This window comes from Crotalus tigris, unplaced genomic scaffold (assembly GCF_016545835.1).
Source record: "Crotalus tigris isolate CLP2741 ecotype Arizona unplaced genomic scaffold, ASM1654583v1 scf7180000018525.42219311030:4301911, whole genome shotgun sequence".
In the NCBI taxonomy this organism is placed as follows: domain Eukaryota; kingdom Metazoa; phylum Chordata; class Lepidosauria; order Squamata; family Viperidae; genus Crotalus; species Crotalus tigris.
The window spans coordinates 1,998,668-2,019,673 of NW_024097057.1; the positions used below are offsets into that span (position 1 = coordinate 1,998,668).

Below are 21,006 nucleotides of genomic sequence, written 5' to 3' on the forward strand. Positions count from 1 at the left end.
CACTGTCGGTCGAGGCGCGCTCGGGGCATCCCGGCGCGGCCGCCGCCTGACTTGTTTCCCGCCGCCCGCGCCGCCGGCCTTCCCGCGTAGCCCCGGCCTCCCGATCGGCCTCCCGCCCTGCCCCGCATGGAGCTGGGCTGGGCGTGCAGCCTCTCGGTGTGGCTGCTTTTCCTGGGCAGCCTGGCGGTGCGGCTCCTGCGCTCGGACCTGTTGCTGAGCCGGCTGCTGCTGCTGCGGGTGGGGCTGCTGGCCGTCCTGCAGGCGCTGGGCCAGGCCGTCCTGCCGCTGCCCCTCAGCGCCGCCCTCACGGGGGCTGCCTGCTTGCTCGTCTCGGCCAGCACCGCCCGGCGGAAGCGGATCCCCACGGGGGGGAAAGCGGTGGTGGTGACAGGTGAGTCCGGCGGGCGCGAGCCGTCCTCTCGGGCCAAGAGCCGACGGGCAGCGCCGCCTTCGCGGGCGCAGAGCCGCCCGGCGCTCTCTGGGGCCGGAGTCGCTCCCGCCGAGCCCCTGGCCCGGAGCCGCGCCGGGGAGAGCTCGGCTGCGCGGGGCGGCTTCGTCTGATCCCAAGCGGCGGCCTGGCCCGGGCGGGGTCGTGGAGAGCGAAGGGCCCCGGGCCCTCTCCATCCTCCCCGCTCGCGGCTGGCCGCATCAGGACCGAGCCTGGTCTCCGCGCTCTCCGGAACGAGATGCTGGCGCCGGCAAGGCGCGCTCGTTGCCCAGAAACGCGCACTTAGGTCCCGCGGTCCAGAACGGGCCCCTCCGCCGCGGGGGACTGAGCGGGGCTGCGAGAGTAGCCGGGGCGGCAGGCAAAACGCTCCCGGATTCAGCGCCCCGGCGGGGGCTGGCCCGGACGCGGCCTCCGCCCCGGCTCTCTCCCGGCCGTCCCGAGCCTCCCCCTGCAGAACGGCGGCGACGAGGTCAGCGTCCCCCCGACGGCCCGGCCGCACAGAGGGCCTGGCGGGCGGGGGCCGAGGGGGGATCGCCCCATCAAGTCGGTTCAGGCGCCGGCGGCAGCCGAGAGTTGCCGGTGGAAGCCGGATCCTACGCGGCTCCTTCGGGGAAAGAGGCCAGGCGGGAAGAACGCGGGGCCGAGAGCGGGAGCGGCGCGCAGTCCTGATGCCGGTTCCATAAGGCCCCGCAAGCCGGCCGGAAGGTCGGAGAGCGCGCAGGGCCCGGGCAGCCACGTTGGCAGATGCCCGCTGGAGGAACCCCCTGGCAGGCTGAGCCCCACGGAGTTCAAAGGGGGATCCGGCTATTCAATTAAATGCGAGAAAGGCTGCCTGGAGAGCCCTCTGGGTGGAAACCCCCCCCCCAGTGGAGGGGCTGGCTTGCCTCTGCCTGTGAGGACCCACAGCCTTGGACGGAAGGGACCAGGCGGCGCCCAGGGTCAGCCTTGGCTTGGTGCCGCCTTTTTCTCCCTGCCCGGGAGAGGGCCACTCTTGGCCCTTCTGTGCTCCCTCAGATGAGCCCCTCCTCCAGGAAAAACCGAATGAAAGAGAAAAGGCACCACTTGAGTAAGGACACCTGCTTTCTCCTGAAGAATTTACAGATGAGCAATTTGTATAAATCTATTCGCCCTCTGTCTGCAGGTGGTTTTGCTGGTGAGAGACCCCAGTCTCAGATGCAGCCTTTCCCAGTGAGAACAAGTTGGGCCTCAAAGAGCAGTTTAGTGGATGGGAAAATTACAGTTACTAACTCTGCCAAAAAAATGTGGGTTAGGCAGCATCACCACCAGATGGATTCATAGTAGGTTGACCAACTGCACTCAGGGTGTATTGCTTTATAATTTATTGGTAAGATCATACTTGGAATATTGCATCCAGTTCTGGTCGCCACAATGTAAAAAAGATGTTGAGACTCTAGAAAGAATGCAGAGAAGAGCAACAAGGATGATTAGGGGACTGGAGGCTAAAACATATAAAAAACAGAACGCTTGCTGGAATTGGGTATGTCTAGTTTGATGAAGAGAAGAATGAGGGGTGACATGATAGCAGTGCCCCAATATCTCAGGGGTTGCCACCAAAGAAGAGGGAGTCAAGCTATTCTCCAAAGCACCTGAGGCCAGGACAAGAAGCAATGGATGAAAACTAATCAAGGAGAGAAGCAACCTAGAATTAAGGAGAAATTTCCTGACAGACAGAACAATTAATCAGTGCAATGACTTGCCTCCAGAAGTTGTGGATGCTCTAACACTGTAGGTTTGTAAGAAGAGATTAGACAACCATTTGTTTGAAATGATATAGGGTTTCCTGCCTGAGAAGGGGGTTGGACTGGAAATCCCTTCCAATTCTGTAATTCTATTATTCTATTCTATTATTGTGCATTTAGAATGGTAATTTTCTGGTGCAAAAACCTTCAAAAGGAAAATAGGGAATGCTTTTCAAGGCCATGTGCTACCAGCCAGCTGAACGTACAACTCTTCCTGTGCTTTCTGATGGGGTCATTTGGGGTTTTTTTGAACTCTTCAGTCAGAGCAGTGTATTATTCTGCCAGCTTGTATGCTTGCTGGGTTGAAAGCCTTGGGTCAGCAGCCAGCTGGAGCCACAGGGAGCGTCCAAAGGACACTTCTCTGATGCTGCTTACAGCTGGGTTCAGGAAAGGCTCCGCTCAAGCCAGATCAGCTCTCAAATGGGAAAGATGCTTGGAGGGGGCCATTTGCTGCTTTCTGCTTTTTATAGCCCGCTGTGGTTTTCCCATGAGAAAAGAGAGTTGAACACTAATTAGACACATCTGGCCTTGTGGTACATTAGCTGCTTCTGGTTCACTCCGTTCCACAGCTTGTTCCCAGGTCAAAGGACACAGGCTCCAAAAATGCCGAAGTGCTATTGCAGATCTTTTCAGTGATTCTGGCAAGTTCTTTGTCTTCAAGAAGACAAGTTTAGAATAGCTTCTGGCCAACTGGGGGAAGCCCATTTGCTTGGGGCAGCTCCTCCTGCTGTACTGCTCTAGGTCCTAATGCCTGCCAGTGATTGGAGTGCATTTGGTTTGGTTAAGAATAGAAACCTGCATAAGTCAGGCTTGCAACCATTAGCTACTCTCTACTTAGATCAGATTCTAATGGCGACGGGGGGGGGGGGGAATAGATTAGATCCCTTTAGTTAATAAAGAAATGATTGGGGTAGTGTAATCTTTTGTGTGTGCTTTGATCTCTCAATTCTTTCACTCTCATCATTCTCTGGACTGTTTTCTTGGTTGGTGCAGTGGGATACAGGGCTATGACAGTTCCAGAAATTCAGCCAAAGAAATAGGGGTCCTGCTTGAAAAAGAACCAATCAAATAAGTGAATCCTGAATTTGAAAGGAGTCTCAAAGCTCATGGGAGCCCTGATGAAAGCCTGCCAGACAGAGGCTGTTAGCCTTGCCTGAGAAGCTCCTCTCCTCTCTGGGCCATTAGTTCCCTGCCAAAGCAAGTTTTTTCTAGGATTCATGCAGAATCGGCCTTCCTGTAAGTTAGGTGCTACTATTATCTCTCCATTCTGGAGTGAGAGCGAACAGTCCTGACCCTCTGACTTTTCAGATACTTCAACAATGTCATATTTAGTCCCCCTGGGTCATATTTCCTTCTCTTTAGAGGGCTTTCCATGCCCCGTGAGAGTTTTCATTGCCTTCCTCTGAGTCCTAATTTCTCCAAATCCACTACATGACTGGAAAATGACTCAAGATGGGGGATGATCAAAGCAAAGTGCAGGTAGTCCTCAAATTATGACTGGTCATTTAAGGACAGTTCAGAGTTGTGACAGGCCCCCTAAAAGAACTTACAACTTGGATGCGAAGGCCAGGCCCCCTTCCCATGGCCGCAAGATCGCATTTTGATGCTTGGCATCTGGCTCACAGTTATGGTGTTTTGTGGCATCCCACGGTCATGTGACCATGATTTACAATGGTTTTTGCTGGAAACTGGTTTTTGCTTCTGGCTTCCAGGCAACAGTGGGTTTGCTGAACAACCACAATGTTGGCTTTACAACTGCAGGATTGGGTCAGTAAGATGACTGACCTGATTTTGCACCCTTTTTGACTGTGCTCATTAAGCAAACACTGTGGCTGTTAAGCAAACCAGTTTTCACCAAAACCATCATAAAACGTGGCCACATGATGCGGGATGCTGCAAAGGGCCGTAAATGTGGCCTGGTTTCCGAGTGCCTAAAATTCAGCCAGGTGACCGTAAAGGGAACCCAACCATCAGAAATTCTTATCTGAGTGGCAAGCAGCCCTCCAGGAGATCCGCTGTAACCTTGAAGGGTTGCCAAGTGGCTGGTCTTAATCTAGACTCTTTGTACCTCCTTTTTTCTACATGTTCTTGGGGGAATGTCTATAAATAAGTTTTAAATTTCTCCTTCTTTAGCAACTCCCACCTATCTCAGCTTCTTTTCCTGTTATGAGGGGATCTCCCGATTGTTGTCATCTCGCTGGTTTTGAAGCCAAGAAACATATTCTGACTTTTGATTTCCTTTAAAATTAAAACAAAACCCTCCTGTGCTTAAATATTTTTTATTGGTTGGTATCTAGACAAGGGAGGAACCTCTTTGCCTTCCTCACTCTGGGAAGGAGAACATTTGCCAGGCAGACAAGTCAGCATCAAATCTCCTGAGGAGCTTCCACCACAGGAAAAGATGTGAGGTTAAAAAACAACCAAGATTATTTTTTTGGTGAGTTTTTAGTCCCTGAAAAACCTGCACTCTTAAACAGCAGATAGTTTGGAGATGCTGGGGAGGGTGACAGGTCCCAAATGTGCTCCAGACGGAGAGGCGGTGGGCCTGGGACTCGACCGACGGGGCCTGCCTGGAGCTGGGGGCCCTTCTGTGATGGAGCTGCCTGGGCAACACAGTCCCAAAGAGAAGGATTAGGGTGACATGATGGCTGTCTTCTAATACTTGAGGGGCTGTCACAAAGAGCCCTGTTCTCCAAAGAATCTGAAGGCAAGAGAAGAAGTAACAGGTTACAAAATTTCTTCTTAGTTAGATCTAGGTTGGTTCTCTCCTCCAAAGTGGCTTGTTAAAACATGTAACTAAAGGTCCGATAGTTGTCTGACTGCTGAGTCGCTTTGTCAGACTTCCCTTGCTCCAGAGAAGAGGCGTTCCAAGGCGAGTGCAGGAAAAGCAGGAGTGCCTGTGCCAGGGACTGGGGATTCAGCCCTCCCAGAAAGCCCTGCTGCCCTTCTGGTGGGCAGGAAGGAAGGAGGGCCTGGAAGCAGCGGATCCTTTCAGCACCAAGGAGAGCTGCAGGGGGAGAGCGTCTTCCAGCGAAGGGAGAGGCAAAGCCTTTGGGGATCCCTTCTGGGCACCACATTCCCCACATAGGATCAAGGTCCATTCTTCTTTGGAGGGGGGTCTGTTGAGCAGCAGGTGGTGGAGCAGAGAAGGGAGACGGCCCCTCGGCTGAGCTGAGAAGTTCAGTTCATTAGATGTGGCTCTCACAGGTTCTTTGCCATATGTGGGGCGACCCCCCCCCACTCCTCCATCTGTGGCCAGGAGTCCAAATCCCCAAGGCTTTCCTCAGGCAACAACTCGGATGTGGCAGAGATTTGTCTGGTGGAAATCTTTTCAGCTCCGAGGCTTCCCTACTCAGTCTCTGACCACTAAACCAGTTAAAGCTGAAGCAGAGAAGCCTTTTGCAAGTTGGCACGTAAAAGGCCTCAGGATTCTGAACCTCAATCAGCAGAAATACTTCGCTAGAATCAAAGGAAGCCAACTTTGGCCTGGTAGGAGAAACTGGTAGAAGAAGAAAAATGCAGCCCCAGATATAAAGCCTTTTCAATCAGGATTTTTGGACATTGATCATCCTTGCAGAAGATTTCTAGCAGGCTCAGGATGGAGGTCCGGGATTTCAGCAGCTTTTGATCCCATCAGTCCCGGCGCCTTCTGAATGGACTCGGGGTGTGGAGTGGGAGGCACTGAGGAACTCAATGTGCCTGTGCCAAAGGTGTTGTGTGGCTGTTTCATCTTTTTCTCCATGACAGTTAAGAAAAAAGATGGACAAAGCTGTGAGGAAAATATGAGAAGTTGCTGTTGGAAAACAACATTGTTTTCCATGCAGAACCATTGTGCAATTTGTGCCTCACTAGAAAATCCTATGGCATACTGTTTTTTTTTTTTCTGGATACATCAACTGGATTCACAAAATATACTAAATTAAATCCAGGTGAACAAAATACAACTGCTGACTTCACATTCCGGGCCATTCCCAATCAAAGAAACCACAGTGACATACTGTATTGGCCAAGACAAAGGCTGTGTTTCCACAATATGCCGAGTCAAAAATTACCAGGCACATTTCAGTTGGATCAAGCACACAACTGTTGGATGGAGTCCTCAATGGGCAGAGAGGCCACCGGAGGTCTTCCCAGCCACCTGAAAAGAGACTGAGAGAGGTGCTGGAGGCTGTGTGGGCCCTGGCTCTTCAATGGTTCTGATAATGACCTGGAAGAAGGGATGGTGGTTAAATTTGTAAGTGACATGTATAATGTAGAGAAGTGGTGAACAATGGGGAAAAATGAGCAAGAAGAAATTTAACTGGATGGAAGGCATCTGGGAAAATCATTAAAAGAAGGGGGGGTGGACATTGGCCTGGCAATAGCACATGTGAAAAGATCTGGGTATTCTAGGTAGTCACAAAGAGGACATGGATCAATAGTGTGATGCAACTGCTGGAAAGGCAAAACTATTTTGTGATGCAGAAACAGGAGCACCAAGCTCAGTTCAGGGGAAGGCCCTATCCCACGCGGCTGAGCAGGCTCCCCTTGGGATGACAGTCCAATTATGGGCACTGCGGTGTAAAACAACAGCGATGAGCGGTGTCAGGGCAGAGGAGGGCAACAAGGCAGTGGAGGGCCTGGAGGCCAAGTCCCACGAGGGACAATGAAAGGGACTGGATGCGTTTGGTTGGAGGAAGAGAAAATGGGGGGGGGGAAGTGACAGTCTTTGGATGTCTCAAGGTTGATGTGCAGGAAGGAATGGCCTTGGTCTCTGTTTTTCTGGAGGGCAGGCTTGTGTTTCTGATGGCTGCCTCAGGAAAAGGCCCATCCCCATCACTGGAAGCCTTAAAACAAAGGCTGAGTACCCAGAGGGCTCTTGCAGATTGGCACCGAGCAGCAGGTGGAACCAGCTGACATCTGATGTGAAGTCTGCAACTGCAGTATAAGCATTATTTTACAACCTCATTTGTTCCAACAAACTGACAGAACCATTAATATATGCTTATACATGTACTAGAAATGTGGTGCAACATTAAAATTTAACAGAAGAAAAGGTCATGAATCTTCTGTCCCAAGTGAAGTAACTCCAGAAAGAACAATGGCCAAATTATTTTAAAATCATCTCTTTTTTTGTCAGAGAAAGAATGATCCAGTTCAGATGTTGACAGATAACAAAATGAAATTAAATGGTGAAAAAGCAAGGTTCTACATTTAGGCAAGAAAAACCAAATGCACAGGTACAGTATAGGTGGTACCTTGCTCAATAATAGCAACTGTGAGAGGGATCTCGGAGTCCTAGTGGACAATCATTTAAATATGAGCCAGCCACGTGCTGCAGCTGCCAAAAAAGCCAACACAGTGCTAGGCTGCATTAACAGAGGGATAGAATCAAGATTACGTGAAGTGTTAATATTACTTTACAATGCCTTGGTAAAGCCACACTTGGAATAATGCATCCAGTTTTGGTCACCACGATGTAAAAAAGATGTTGAGACTCTAGAAAGAGTACAAAGAAAAGCAACAAAGCTGATTAGGGGACTGGAGGCTAAAACATAAGGAACGGTTGCTGGAATTGGGAATGTCTAATCTAATGAAGAGAAGGACGACATGATAGCAGCGTTTCAGTACCTGAGGGGTTGCCCCAAAGAAGAGGGAGTCAAGCTATTCTCTAAAACACTTGAAGGCAGGACAAGAAACAACAGATAGAAACTGATCAAAGAGAGAAGCAACCTAGAACTAAGGAGAAATTTCCTGACAGAACAATTCACCAGTGGAATAATAATAATAACAACAACAGCAACAACAACTACTGTTATTGTTGTTATATGCAGGATTCTAAAGCATCTGCCTGCTTAGCAGCCTCTTTAGAAAGATCTGGCATTCATTCGAAGGCTGCCCTGGGGCTGCTCTCTCCTCAGAAGCATCTGGGGCAGTTGAAGGAGCAGCCTTGGGGCCTGGCTAATATCCACCATTTGCTGGGTGGCCTCACATGGTTTCTTCTCCAAGGCCATCACACTGACCTTCCAGAGAAAAACCAGTTAAAATGCAGAGATGACACAATGGGGTCAGGGATGAGATGGCGCCTGGCTCCAGGTTCTGTGAAGGAGCTGAGAGCTGACAAAACTGGAAAGAGGCCTTTGTGATAAGGAGAACTGAGAGTCCGGGAGAGCCCCACACGTTTCCGGCGTATCTCACTCCTAGAACACTCTTGCAAATGAAAGATTGTATGAAGAAAATGGAGAGGTAGACGGCCATCGCCTGCGAAGAGCAGCTCTGAAATCTAGCCAGATTGGGATCCTGCTAGAAAACAAAGGCACACATTTAGGCATACATGTCTGATAATATTTGTTGTCTCCCTCATCTCTGGCTGCTTTGGGGCAGATTATTGCAGACATCAAAGCGCTGCTCTGCCCGTAGCATTGTTCTCCCTTTGGTCTTGAGCTCAAGGATGGCCCTGGTTTGGCCAAGGAGAGAAAAGGTCCCCTGGGCCAGTCGGGCTGGTTTTGTGCCCTTTGGGTGGAAATGTCGGGCTGAGGGAGTGGCAGCCGGTGTGCACACAAGACTGCAGCACCCTCTGCTTGGTGCGCTGGCATCTGGCCGACAGCTGTTAATGGTTAATGTTGCCATAAATCTGCTGGAGAAGGAAGTTCTATCACCATACCTATCAGAGGGGAAAAGAACATCCTGTACTTTGCTTGCCCCAGATTGTTTTCATTCCTCCCCTTTTCTCTCCCGCTTGGCGTGAGAAAGTCAAGTCCTCCCCTCCTTGCCCTCCTCTGGAAGGAGAACCCCCCTCCCCACACCGCCAGTTTCTCCACTCATGTGAGGCAGCCTTGTCTCTCCTGTGCTGTGGGTTGGAGGCCAAGAGCAGCCGCTTGGAGCCCAGGTGAAAGACAGGCTGTTATGCGTGCTGCAGGTCACAGGCCTGGAGTGGAGTCCCCCCTCCCAGCAAGGGAAGCAGTCTCAGACCTCCCTCCCCCCCATACATCGCAGTTTCCAGGGTTTCCTGACCTGAAAACCAGCCACATCTGCATCCCCTCCCCTTTTCTGAAACTGGGGCTGGTTGTAATTTAAGCAAGAAAGTGTGATGGGTGCAGTTTGGGGGCTCTGCCTTTCTCCCTGTGGTGGCTGAATCCCAGAAAGAAGCAACCCTGGGCTCCTGGACAGGCTTCTGCATGGCACCATAAAGACACACTGGTTGCTGTATGCCACACTCTTGTTTCATGTCAGTACCCCCCCTGTATCATACAACTAATTCACGCTTGAACCTTCCAAGCAAGCTGTAATAGCGGTATAACTATAATAGCACGTTGATTAGACAGGGGTTAACCAATTGAGGCAAATTCCTCGTTCCCTCAGGTTTGGACTGGTACACAAGCCATTCTTAGGCTCAATGGCTGGTGAGAAACCTCAGCTCCATGCTTGATCTGCTGCAGTGGTCCATAAAAGCCGCCAAGGCTTTGAACGATTTGCGGCAGGCATGGAGGGGAAAGGCGGGCCTGCAGTCAGTGGCCTCCAGGCACAGGTGAGAGACAAGCGCAGCCGGGCCGGGCAAGAGGAGTGCAGGGGCCTGAGGCGTGGGGGCTTTGGTCCCAGAAAGTGCCTGTCACCTGCTGGCTGGACTGGAAGGCAGGCTCCCGCGTCAGCCGGGGCTGAACACTGCGGCTTCTCTGGAAGATATATAATAATAGTAGTAAAGTTGGAAGGGACCTTGGAGGTCATCTAGTCCAACCCCCTGCTCGGGCAGGAAACCCTACACCATTTCGGACAAATGGCTGTCCAGTCTCTTCTTAAAAACTTCCAGTGTTGGAGCATTTACTGCTTCTGGAGGCAAGCTGTTCCACTGATTAATTGTTCTAACTGTCAGGAAGTTTCTCCTTAGTTCTAGGTTGCTTCTCTCCTTGATTAGTTTCCACCCGTTGCTTATTGTCCTGCCTTCAGGTGCTTTGGAGAATAGCTTAATTCCCTCTTCTTTATGGCAGCCCCTGAGATATTGGAACACTGCTATCATGTCCCCCCTTGTCCTTCTCTTGTGGTTTTTAATGCTGATTTTATTTCCTGGCATTATTTTAATGCTTGCTTTGCTTATTTTATATTTTGATCCTTGACCTTTTGTTTTTAACATTAAGTGTATATTTCTAGGCTGCTCCAGATCTTTTTGAGTTTGCCCGAAGGGGTGGGGGTCGATGTGGTGAGGGCGAGGGCCTCTCCTGCCCTCGTGTGCTCCAATCAACGTCCCTTTTAGGCCTTCTGCGAAGCGTCCCTCTTCCGTGGGCTGCTCCGGCCCTGGCTCAGGGTCCCCCTTGCCCTGAATTGAAAGCAGAAAGTTACTGGCGAGAAGGTGCCTCCTCAGGAGGAGGCAAGTGGAGGAACATTAGGAAGAGCTGTGGATGTTGGTAATGAAAGTTCGCCCCCCCCTTCTTCCAGGCAACTGATGAGTAGAGTTCATTTAACGGTGCATGGAGATGGCAACTATTTTCTGCTACAACTAGAACTGCTTTCCCGTGAGCCGACTGGTCAGTTGAGGCTTCGTTGGCCTTCCCATCATTTCCATAATCCCAGCTCAGCCCCATTTGGGAATAGGGCCATCTGGGCGCATGAAGCATCAGGGCCCCTGCTATCAGAGTCCCCCCACCAGCCGAACCCTGAAGTGGGTCTGGAAAACTCTGGAAGGAGGAAGGAAAGAAGGGCTCTCCCGCAGCTGAACTCCAAGGGCTCTTCCATAAGGAGCCTCTTTGACAGGGCCCCCCAGCACCCTCTCCTCAGCCCGAGTGAAAGTTGGGGGTTCCGTAATTTGTGGACACAGAAGGCCAGCCCCCGTGTGATGTCAGCCTATCTTGGATGTGCTGGTTTTTGAAGATGAAGCCACGGCTCAGCCTCTGATAGCAACTGTGGGTCCCATCATCTTCCTGGTGCATCTTTGTGTTAACCGTTTTTTTTTTTTTTTGATGCTATTATTATTATTATATTTTTTGTTATTATTTGGCTCAATCAAGGATGGAATCTTGAGGCTGACAAAATGATGGCTTTGGCATCAGTCAGTTCAGAACTTTGGAATGCTTTGGGGACTCCAAAATTCCAAAATAGTTGCAAAAAAATAACTATACAAAAAATAAAAAAAAGTTGTCAAAAAAAGAGAACCTGGTTGATATTCTAAGGTCCCTTGTCATACTCTCATTTCCAAGATTGAGGCACTCATTTCATTTTTTCTCCCCCACCCTCCCCTTTCTAGTGTAGTTTACAGCAAAGTTCTTACTAAGGAAAACTCAAATGCAGAGTCCAAACTATTTTGGAAACCTGGGTGATTTCCGAGTTCTGCATGTTCCTCTCACTTCGTGTCCCCCGGGGCCCAATGAGCAGATGATCTCTGGCATTTACTGTACAAGATAAGATAACCTTTATAATACATTATAATACATTCCGTGGGGGGAGGGGACCTTGTACCTCACCCAAATTAAGTGTTTTTAAATCTCCATCATTCTCTATATAGGAAAGTTAGGTATATAGTTAATTATGTTGAAATTAATTCCTAAGATTTTTATTGTGACTATTTAGTGCATTTAAATGTTGTCTCCATTTGACTTGTAATTAATCTTTGTTTAAAAATTGTGAAAAACCAGATTCTTGGAAGCCTTATGGATTAATAATTGATTGATTCCTATCCCCCTCCACATATTCTGATATGGCCCTCCTTCGTACTTTCATCTTTTCCATCTTCAAAATGACCATGTAAGGTCATCCCTAGGTGAGGTGGGGCAGGACGTCTTGTCCAGCTCTCCCACCACTCCTTTTATGGCCCCCAGGATGCGATTCCGGCTTTGGGAAGGCAGCCGCCCAGCACTTGGACAGGCTGGGGCTGACCGTCTATGCCAGTGTGCTGGACCTGAAGAGTTCTGGGGCAGAAGAGCTTCGGCAGACGTGCTCCCCACGGCTGACTCTCCTGCAAATGGACCTCACTAAGGCGGAGGACATTCAGCAAGCCCTGCAGTTCATCAAAGCCCAGACTGGAAGGACAGGTAATCGGAACTCAGCAGCAGCCGCTCAGTGCCCATTGTCGGCTCTCGGTCGCCTAGAAGAGGCCGTCCCCATTTGCTCAGAAGTAGGAATCCCTCTTTCCCAAGAGGCTGTTCCCTAGGGATCATCTGACTGAGGGATGAGGATCATAGAAAAGTGGCCTTGAAAAGGCATCCAGTCACTGGCCTATAAATGCTGAAGGAGAGTGCCCCCAACACGTTCTCAGAATTTCTTGTGCCCACTGACCTACAGCGACTTTCCTCCCCCAATGTGCTGGCTTCCAAGGTCTCCGTCCCTCTTTGCTCTTGGTCACATCTTTTGCTGTCTCCGCCCAGACCTTGGCCAGCGCCTCCTCCTGGGGGGACCTGAGCGAGACATTCTGCAGTCATTTTTGCACTGAGGACAGCTCTTCTGCCATCAGCACAGCCCAGTAGAGGAAGCGATCGGAAAATAGTCACCACGGCCACTGTTGGGGTTTAATAGTTTCATGAGGCAGACTCCATGTTTTGCTTAACACCCTCCCTCCACCTCCTCCTTTCGTGCCCTCTCAGGGCGCAGTGAGCATTTCCATACTTCCCTGTTTTGTTTCAACGGGCAGGTCTCTGGGGCCTCGTGAATAACGCTGGGTTTAATGACACCATTGCCAATGCAGAACTGACACCGCTGCTCCACTTCCGCACCTGCATGGAGGTGAACTTCTTTGGGCCCTTGGAGCTGACCAAAGGACTGCTGCCCCTGCTCCGCTCATCCCGTGGCAGGATCGTCACAGTCAGCAGCCCGGCTGGTAAGGGGCCCCTTCAGAAAACAGGGTTGCTCGGGCTGAGCCCACCGGGAGGGTGTTAGGCCTACAAACAGTGGCCGCGCGACCACCTGGAAATTTAGTTTTCTGGTTCCGTTTCTTTATCAGATCCTTCTGAGGGCTTTATCTGCAACTTTATTTGCTAGAAATATGTGTCCGTCCCCCCACCATCCTGGACTATAACAGGTTGCCACAGAAACTTGTTTGTCCATAGACTAATCAATAACAGGTGATCCTTCTTTGGCCCGTTAACAGATCAATCCAGCCTTGCTTTATCTAGCACAATATTTGGTTTGGTGCATTGTGTGAACCGAGGTCCTTGTGGCAAGCATTGCACTCCATGCAGTTAAAATTGCTGGCCGTTTCCGCCTGATCCATTCAGAAGGTGCTTACCAATAATAGTGACCCATGGAGATCTCTGGGGAGGAGGCATTGCTGCTGGGGGCCTTGAAGCCTTCAATAGGGCCGATGATAAGCACTGCAAGGTTTATTTGTGTTTCCCCAGGCAATATGCCCTACCCCTGCCTGGCCAGCTACGGTACCTCCAAAGCGGCTCTTAGCCTTCTGATGGACACCTTCCACTGTGAGCTTGCACCCTGGGGAATCAGAGTGAGCGTGATTTTTCCAGGGTACTTCAAAACAGGTAAGGCTGAAAATACTTGGATAATGCTGTGCTATCATCATCATCCTAGCCATTGTCTGTCCACTGCAGGATGAAGGCCTTTTCCGTAAGTTTCCAACCAATACAGTCCTGGGCTTTCTTTTGCCAACTGGGCCCGCCATACTAGCTGATGTCATCTCTCCATCTTGTTTTAGGTCTCTTTTGTGGACGCCTTTTATCAAGTGGGATCCTTTCTAGGACTGCCTTGGTCCACCTGCCATTGGTCCTTCTTGCTGTGACCAGCCCATTTCCATTCTTTTACTCTCTTGATGCTGTCGTATACTTTCGTTTGTTCTCTATGTGCAGGTCTTTCTATCTTGTCTTGTAACACTGAGCGTGTCTCTTTCCATGGCTCTTTTTGCCACTCCTAGCTTTTGTATCGATTGTGAGGTTAGTGCCCATGTTTCACTGGCGTACATTAGAGCAGGTAGCATAGACTGATTGAAAACTTTTCTCTTCAGGCCGAGGGGGAGATTGTTCTTGAAAATTACGCTTAGTTTCCGAATGCCTGTCAACCACATTTAACCATTTTCTTTATTTCATCACCTTTCACTGAGATCTGTTGGCCAAGCTATACAGGATGTAGCGGTCTATTATGTCTAGGTCTTCTCCAGATATATTTTTTTCTTTGGTGAATTTATTAAACATAACTTGGCTCTTTTTCAGGTTTATTTTTAAGCCAAACAGTTCTCCTGCTTTATGCAGCTCTTGTATGTGTCTTTGTAGCTCTTCTGGGTCTTGTGAGACGAGAATGACATCATCTGCAAACCTTAAAGTGATTTAAATAGGCATCATTGATTTTTATTCCATCTTTTGCCCAGTTTGCAAAATACTTCAAGGCAGGCTGAGAAAAGAATAGATGATGCTATTGTATCACCTTGTTCTATGTTGATTTCCACTCTAAGACCATTAAGGCAAATTAATGATAGCCGTGCTACTGTATGTTATTTGTTGTTGTTAATTGCGAAGTCGTGTCCGACCCATCGTGACCCCATGGACAACGTTCCTCCAGGTCTTCCTGTCCTCTACCATCTTCCGGAGTCCATTTAAGTTCACACCTACTGCTTCAGTGACTTCATCCAGCCATCTCATTCTCTGTCATCCCCTTCTTCTATTGCCCTCAATCTTTCCCAGCATTAGGCCCTTCTCCAGTGAGTCCTTCCTTCTCATTAGGTGGCCAAAGTATTTGAGTTTCAACTTCAGGATCTGGCCTTCTAAAGAGCAGTCGGGGTTGATCTCTTCTAGGACTGACCGGTTTGAACGCCTTGCAGTCCAAGGGACTCGCAGGAGTCTTCTGTATTAACACTGTATGTATTAATACACGCATTTGCCCCAAATACAGAAACTTGACACACACTTGTCCTTCCGGTAAGATCTCTGCTGCTTTCCAGTGAGATTTTTCATTGCGGCCTTCTGAGCTCAGTAATTTCCTTGGAAAATAAATGCCTCAGGAACCGGTCTAAGCCAGCCCAGATCATGCTGAGGGATCCTGATCAGTGGACATTTCTCTGCATGTTGCATGACTTGGCTACTCCTTCCAAGGGAGGCTCACCTGGGCTCTTTCTGTGTCTTTGCTTCCCTTCTCAAGTGGGTATTCCAGAATGCCTACACAGAGCTTGAACAGGAGACGGGGGATCCTCCTTTGTGTAGCAAGGACTCCGAATGTCTAAATCAGGGGTCCCCAACCCTCAGTCCATGGACCGGCATTGGTCCGTGGCATGCCAGCAACCGGGCACACAGGATGCAGACAGCATGTGAAACCATGCCCCCTCTGGTCTGTGGAAAAACTGCTCCCCACGGACATGGTCCCTGGTGCCCAAAAAGCCAGGGGCTGCTGATCTAAATGATTGTGAGAATGCTGCCTGCTGCACAGAGCAAAGGGAGCAGGCAAGCATTCCTCTGCTATCATTTAAAAATGTAAACCGAAATTCTTGGAAGACCAAGCTTTACATTAGCAACTGTCCCTGTTTTACAGACACGAGCCTTTTCCAGTGCCTTATGAGAGTAAGGTCTCCTCCTCTCTCCTTTTCCCCGATTTACAACAGGTGACAGCTGTAACCCCGAGTACTGGAAGGAAAAGAAGGAGCAGCTCCTTTCAGCATTACCTGCTGATCTTCTGGAAGCTTACGGAGAGGAGTATCTCGAGGAAATCAACAGGCAATTTGTGAGCTTCATGAAGATGGCTGTGGAGGACCTAAGCTGTGTGGTGGACAGCATCACCGACGGCCTCCTATCCACCAAACCACAGCTAAAATACTACCCCGGGAGAGGCCTGTGGCTCATGTACTTCATCCACCATTACCTCCCTCACACAGTCCGGGACCTTTTCCTGAAAACCTTTTTTATCAATCCAAAGCTGCCCCAGGGATTGTGTCCCCAGGCCTGCCACACACCCAAGGTGTTGTGAGAGCTGCTTGGGTTCTTCTTTTGCGCCATCGCCAGAGAAACTCTGGAGAATGTTTTCTTGGAAGATTCCTCTTTTTATTCCACCCGTTTCCAGCTAGTTAGAAGAGGAATTTTTTCCTATAGAAACAGGCCAGGGCAATTTTTTTCAGTTCTGAGGGACAAATCCTGGGTTTGCCTCCCACAGTGACTTTCCTTGGGAGGATGGGAAGCGCATCTGCCCTGGTCCTATATGCAAGGCCTGAGAGGCCTGGAGGTGGATAGAAGCAGCATCCTTGCTAAACAAAGTTTATTTGGACTTTCTCCCCCCCCCCAATGTGCCAAAGGAGAAGTCAGAAACTGCTGCTAGCCAAAACAAAGAGCTTCTGAGCACTCTAGTTTACCATATACCTCCTTAAAAGTTGCCTCAGGCGAACTAAGCTACCTTCTCTTGCCACTTGCTGGACAGGGGCTGACCTCAAAGACGTGGCCTTGGGCTTCTTGATGAGCCAACCTGCCTCTGTTGCTTGGGCCTCCTCCTCTGCTGCAGCCCTCATTGCTGTGCAGGGACAGCATCCATGTGACCTCACCGGTGAGCCAACGGCCTGCCATTTTTTTTTCCAAAAGGAGCACAATTGTATTATTACTTAAATAAAAAATATTTCATTATTTGATTGGATATTGTGTTTTACTGGGAACCATCAAGATTTTAAGCAGACTAGTGGAGGAGTTCAGCTCTCGTCCCAGCACCAGGCAGGACCTTCTCCCAGCTACAGAGCTGTACTGCTGGGTTCAGGCCAGGAGCTCTTGGCTCCAACCCCCCCTTAAAAAGGCTCTGTGGCCAGAGAAGCGGTGGCTGCCCACCCCCAGAACCACACAGCTCCCTTTCACGCTCAGAGGGCGGCCCCCCGCAAAGGAGAGCAGGCCAACCGTGGGGTGAACCATTTAGGGCTCTTCAATGAAAAGTTCCTTAGTGCTGGCCTTTGCTTGTTCTGGTAATGGATATCTGGCACGTGACTATCACTTGCAACACACTTGTTCAGCTTTTCTTGTTTGCTATGCTGTTGCTGGAGTTCTATTCCATGACACAGCAGAGCAAAATTAAGAAGTTTTCATCTTTTCCATCGGTCAAACCATTTCAGTTCAACTGGGAAATAACAAGAATTGGAAGGGACCTTGGAGGCCTTCCGGTCCAACCCCTGCCCAAACAGGAGACCCCCTCCCCCATACCATTCCAGACAAATGGTTGTCCATCCTCTTCTTGAAAGCCTCCAGAGATGGAGCACTGTTAGTAAGTTAGTGAGCAGGGTTAGTAAGGGTTACGTTCAGTATAAATCGCTTTATGTTGAAAGTCAAGCCGTCCGGCCCACCCACGGCAAACAAACCTTACTGGGGTTTCTTAAACCCCATCAGCAATTTCCCTCCGCAGGGCACCTGCCAGGTCAGCTGGCTCTCCTGGAACAGGCCTCTGGCTGGAGAAGGGAGCCGAGACCAGGGCTCAGGGGACACACGGAGAGGAACAAAGGCCGTTCTGATGAAGAGAAACAGAGCAGGACCTACTGTGCCTGAGAAACAAGACAACTGCAAGATGATGTAATAACCATCCCCACATTCAAATATTTGAAGGGCTGTAAACAAACTGGGTTTATTAGCAGTTTCTCTAGGATTGGCTAGGACTGCCGGCACCTGAAGGCCAAAACCATCTGGTAGGTCAAAGTGGTCCCAGTCCAGCCCCAGAAAGCAGGATCAATGGTCCCCAAAGGACCAGTTAGCTAGGCAGTTCCCATCTGGGTATCCAAGCTTTCCTTTCTAGGGAAGGTGGTGGAGAGAGGTTGCGAGATCTTGCTCTTGTGTATCTTGAGTTGAAGGTTTTTAATGCTTTTTACTGGTTTTATTGTTTTAAAGTTTTTTAAAATTTTTAATTGTAATATATTTTATGAACTGTAAGTCATTAATTGAAATGGGAGGGCCACAGAAATTAAACGAACAAGCAAACAAATAAGCAAATGGAGTAAACATTAGAACTGCCACTTGCAAGAATCTGCCCTTAAGTGGAAGCCACGGGGTGATCCTCGGATCCTTTCATCCACTGTCCAGGGAAAAGCTGCTTGCGGTCAGCCCAGCCTTCCCAAGAAGCCCAATCTCTGAGGCCAGAAGACAGAAACAGCGATTCAGTGGTTCATTGCCATGGTTTAAAAGGAAGATACACACAAGTCAAACACTGGGAACAGCACAATCACTGAGCACAAACGGAGGCTGACTGGACTGACTCCTCTCACCCACAAAAGCCAGGAAAAGGACCGGTGGCCGCATCCAAGGGGGAGGAGAGCTGGGTCTTGGGAAGCCGGAGGGGGCAGGCCAAGCCCATTTTCTGAAGAGGAGTGCAAATGGGTGGGCGTCTATCGTTTTTTGCTGCTCAAGTGTAGGAGGCTTAGCAACAAGGACACCCCCCTCCCCAATTCTCCAGGAGCCAAACTGCATGGCTCTCCATCAAAACATGGGACTTTCAACAAGAGCTTTGGGCCAGTTCAGAGGGAAGCTTTTTCGATTCCCGCTGGTGGGAGAAAAGCTGCTGAGGAGGTCAACAGCACCAGCCTCACCTCTTCCGATGAACAGAGGGTGATGCAGGTGCTCAGCCAGGCCTTGAGTGGCCAAGACAAGGAGTGGGAAGAGCTCAGAACCAGCCGGGCAGGGACAGCCTCTGTCTCGGCCACAACGGCGCCCAGGCCTCCAGGGCCCTTGGAAACAGCTGCCCCTGGCCCTCCTGGCAGGAGGAGAGGTGGGCCTGGAGGGGCTGCTTAAGGAGGGAGCCTTCTCCATCTGGAGCCCAGCAAAGTCAATGCTGAGCCTGCTCAGGAACCCAGAGGCCAAGCGGGGAGAAGCAGGCAGGCCCATAAGGGGAGGGGTGGGAGGGATGCCATTCTAGTATCACTAGATCACTGGCTAAGCAGCTGCTTCCAGGGTGCCTCAGAAGAGCTACGCTGGCCTAGTCTGAAAAGCACCTGTCTTGGAGCAAGATGGTGGCAACAGGAAGCAGATGCCAAGAGTGCATCCCACATGGGGCCACCAGGATGGCCGAGGATGCGCCCAGCAAGATGCCTTCTCAACAGCACGATGAATTGGTACAGACACAGCACAATTTAGCCTGTCCGATTCTGGCAAACACAAGAAGTCCAACAGGAAAGGGGATGCGTGTAGAGACCCTCCTGCCTCAGCTTCCCCAGGCGGGGGCTGAAGAAGCCCTCCGGGACATCTACAGGCTTTGCCAGACAAAGGGAAACACTCAGAAGATGGGAATGTAGTTGTCAATCTTTGCTCGGTGGCGCTGGGCAATGCATTCCGCGATCCACACAATGTTGCGGCATTCTTGCTCCTTCAGTTTCACAAAAGCATAAAACACACCAAAATGGAACTGGTTCAGGAAGGCCAGCTTGTTCAGCTTCACCTGCCAGGAAGAGAAACACCTGAGCAGGGGTCCTGCTATCCTGGGAAGCCCCAACTGTCCCAGGCAAGCAGCAGCTTCTTCAGTGGGCTTGGCAGGGGAGATTTTTGCAATATTGGCAGGCAAAACTGCATATGGGAGGCTCCCCGTGACCTCTGCTGTGATGGCCGCCACCCCCCCCCCTTGAGGTGCTGCAGGATTTGGTGAGCCTGTCCAGGCTGAACATTGGCCTTCTAAGCATGGCTGTCCCCTGCTGAAGTGAGGCCACTGCTCTTGAGGGCACAGCTCACCATTGCCCCGGTTTGCACCAAGGGAGCCCCACGGGGAGCAGCAGTGGAACGCCCCTGTGCTGCACCCTGATTTATAGCTCTCTTCAATTCCAACTTTGTTTTCTGTCTAGCAGTGGCATAAAGGCACGGAGGGCGACAAGGCCAAACCACAGGTTCTTTGTCCAAGGCCTTCAGCAAACCTGAAAAACTGCAGATGACAGCAAAGGACATCTTTGTATTTCTCTGCTGCCACCTTGTGATGCTCATCATCATCACAACAATCCACAAAGGGCAGCCTTAGAAAAAGGTCCCAAGAAGAGCTGCAGCAGAGGAGGGGGGGTCCCTCTGGCTGCTGCCGCCCCTTCTTCTCCCTTCCTGATGCCACCACAGGCCTGTGGGGGAGGTGGGGGAGCGCTTCCTTCTTTGTCAAAGAGTGAAAGAGCTGCATGTATGTAGGGAGCTCCCACCTGCTCACCTCGTGCTCAAAGAACCGGTCCTCGAGGGTTTTGTCGCCAGGGTTGCTACCTGCTCCTTCAAAGAGCGATTTATATTCCTGCAGGAGAAAGAGAAATGAGGGGAGAACCGGGAAAACTGGCATTCCACATCCCCGAGGTGCACCTTTCCTCAAGCAATACATGGAATACAATTTGGCTTGTTTGGGCAGCCTCAAGAGACTGGAAAAGAATCAGAACAGCAAAAAAAAAAAAAAAAAGGCACCACTCGGCTAGCACAACGCGCTGGCTGCCTTTATGGGCAAGTGCCGGAACATCCTTTGAGACAGGGGAGAGCCAATTTGCGCAGGGGGCTAAGGGGTGCTGATCTCAAAACCAGAAGATCCTAAGCCCCAATTCTGCTTCAGGACCAAAAGGCCACTGGGTGACCTGGGCTGTCCTCCCCCTGTCCAGCTCACGGGAGGAGAAAACGTGAGCTGCCTTGCGTTAATCCAAAATAAAGGAAGGGTAAACATCAACCCAGTCTCATTTTTGCTGGACCAGTACAAGATAATGCCAAGAAGAAACGTCCTAACTTCTCTCTCAGCAAGCGCTACCATCTGTATCGGAAGCAGCACCACATCCAGAATTCCAGTCCAAAAATCTGGAGGAGGCCAGGCCGGGAAATGCCTGTGCTGAGAAGGAGTCACAAAAATAACACCTGCTCTAATGCAAAACGCAGGGTCAAAGTTCAGAAGAACACCAACGCAAGCAGCACTGGCCCTTGTTCAAGCTGGGCTGCCCTAGTGAATGGGCTC

The 21,006-nt window shown here is 50.4% G+C and overlaps 2 protein-coding genes across 7 annotated transcripts in view; one reads left to right on the forward strand and one right to left on the reverse strand.

The window, feature by feature from the left end:
• Positions 1-16,715, forward strand: HSD11B2 (hydroxysteroid 11-beta dehydrogenase 2). 2 transcript variants are annotated; one of them, XM_039353597.1, is made up of 5 exons: positions 1-391; positions 11,994-12,206; positions 12,803-12,988; positions 13,509-13,646; positions 15,710-16,715. In XM_039353597.1, exons 1-5 carry the CDS (start codon positions 127-129, stop codon positions 16,069-16,071), a joined length of 1,164 nt encoding a protein of 387 aa, XP_039209531.1. In that variant the 5' UTR covers positions 1-126; the 3' UTR covers positions 16,072-16,715. The 2 variants fall into 2 exon arrangements, with proteins under 2 accessions (XP_039209531.1, XP_039209532.1); XM_039353598.1 differs by having other exon boundaries at positions 12,857-12,988.
• ATP6V0D1 (ATPase H+ transporting V0 subunit d1) overlaps positions 16,716-21,006 on the reverse strand; it is a 12,198-nt gene continuing 7,907 nt past the window's right edge. Inside the window, exons 7-8 of one of the 5 annotated variants that reach the window (XM_039353601.1) lie at positions 20,225-20,310; positions 16,716-17,577 (exon numbers count right to left, since the gene is read on the reverse strand). In XM_039353601.1, coding sequence (XP_039209535.1) covers positions 17,433-17,577; positions 20,225-20,310 — 231 coding nt within the window. In that variant the 3' untranslated portion in view covers positions 16,716-17,432. Of the gene's footprint in view, positions 17,578-18,210; positions 19,492-19,514; positions 19,966-20,224; positions 20,311-21,006 lie in introns of those variants that run through there. The other 4 variants (XM_039353604.1, XM_039353600.1, XM_039353599.1 and 1 more) reach the window with 4 other exon arrangements.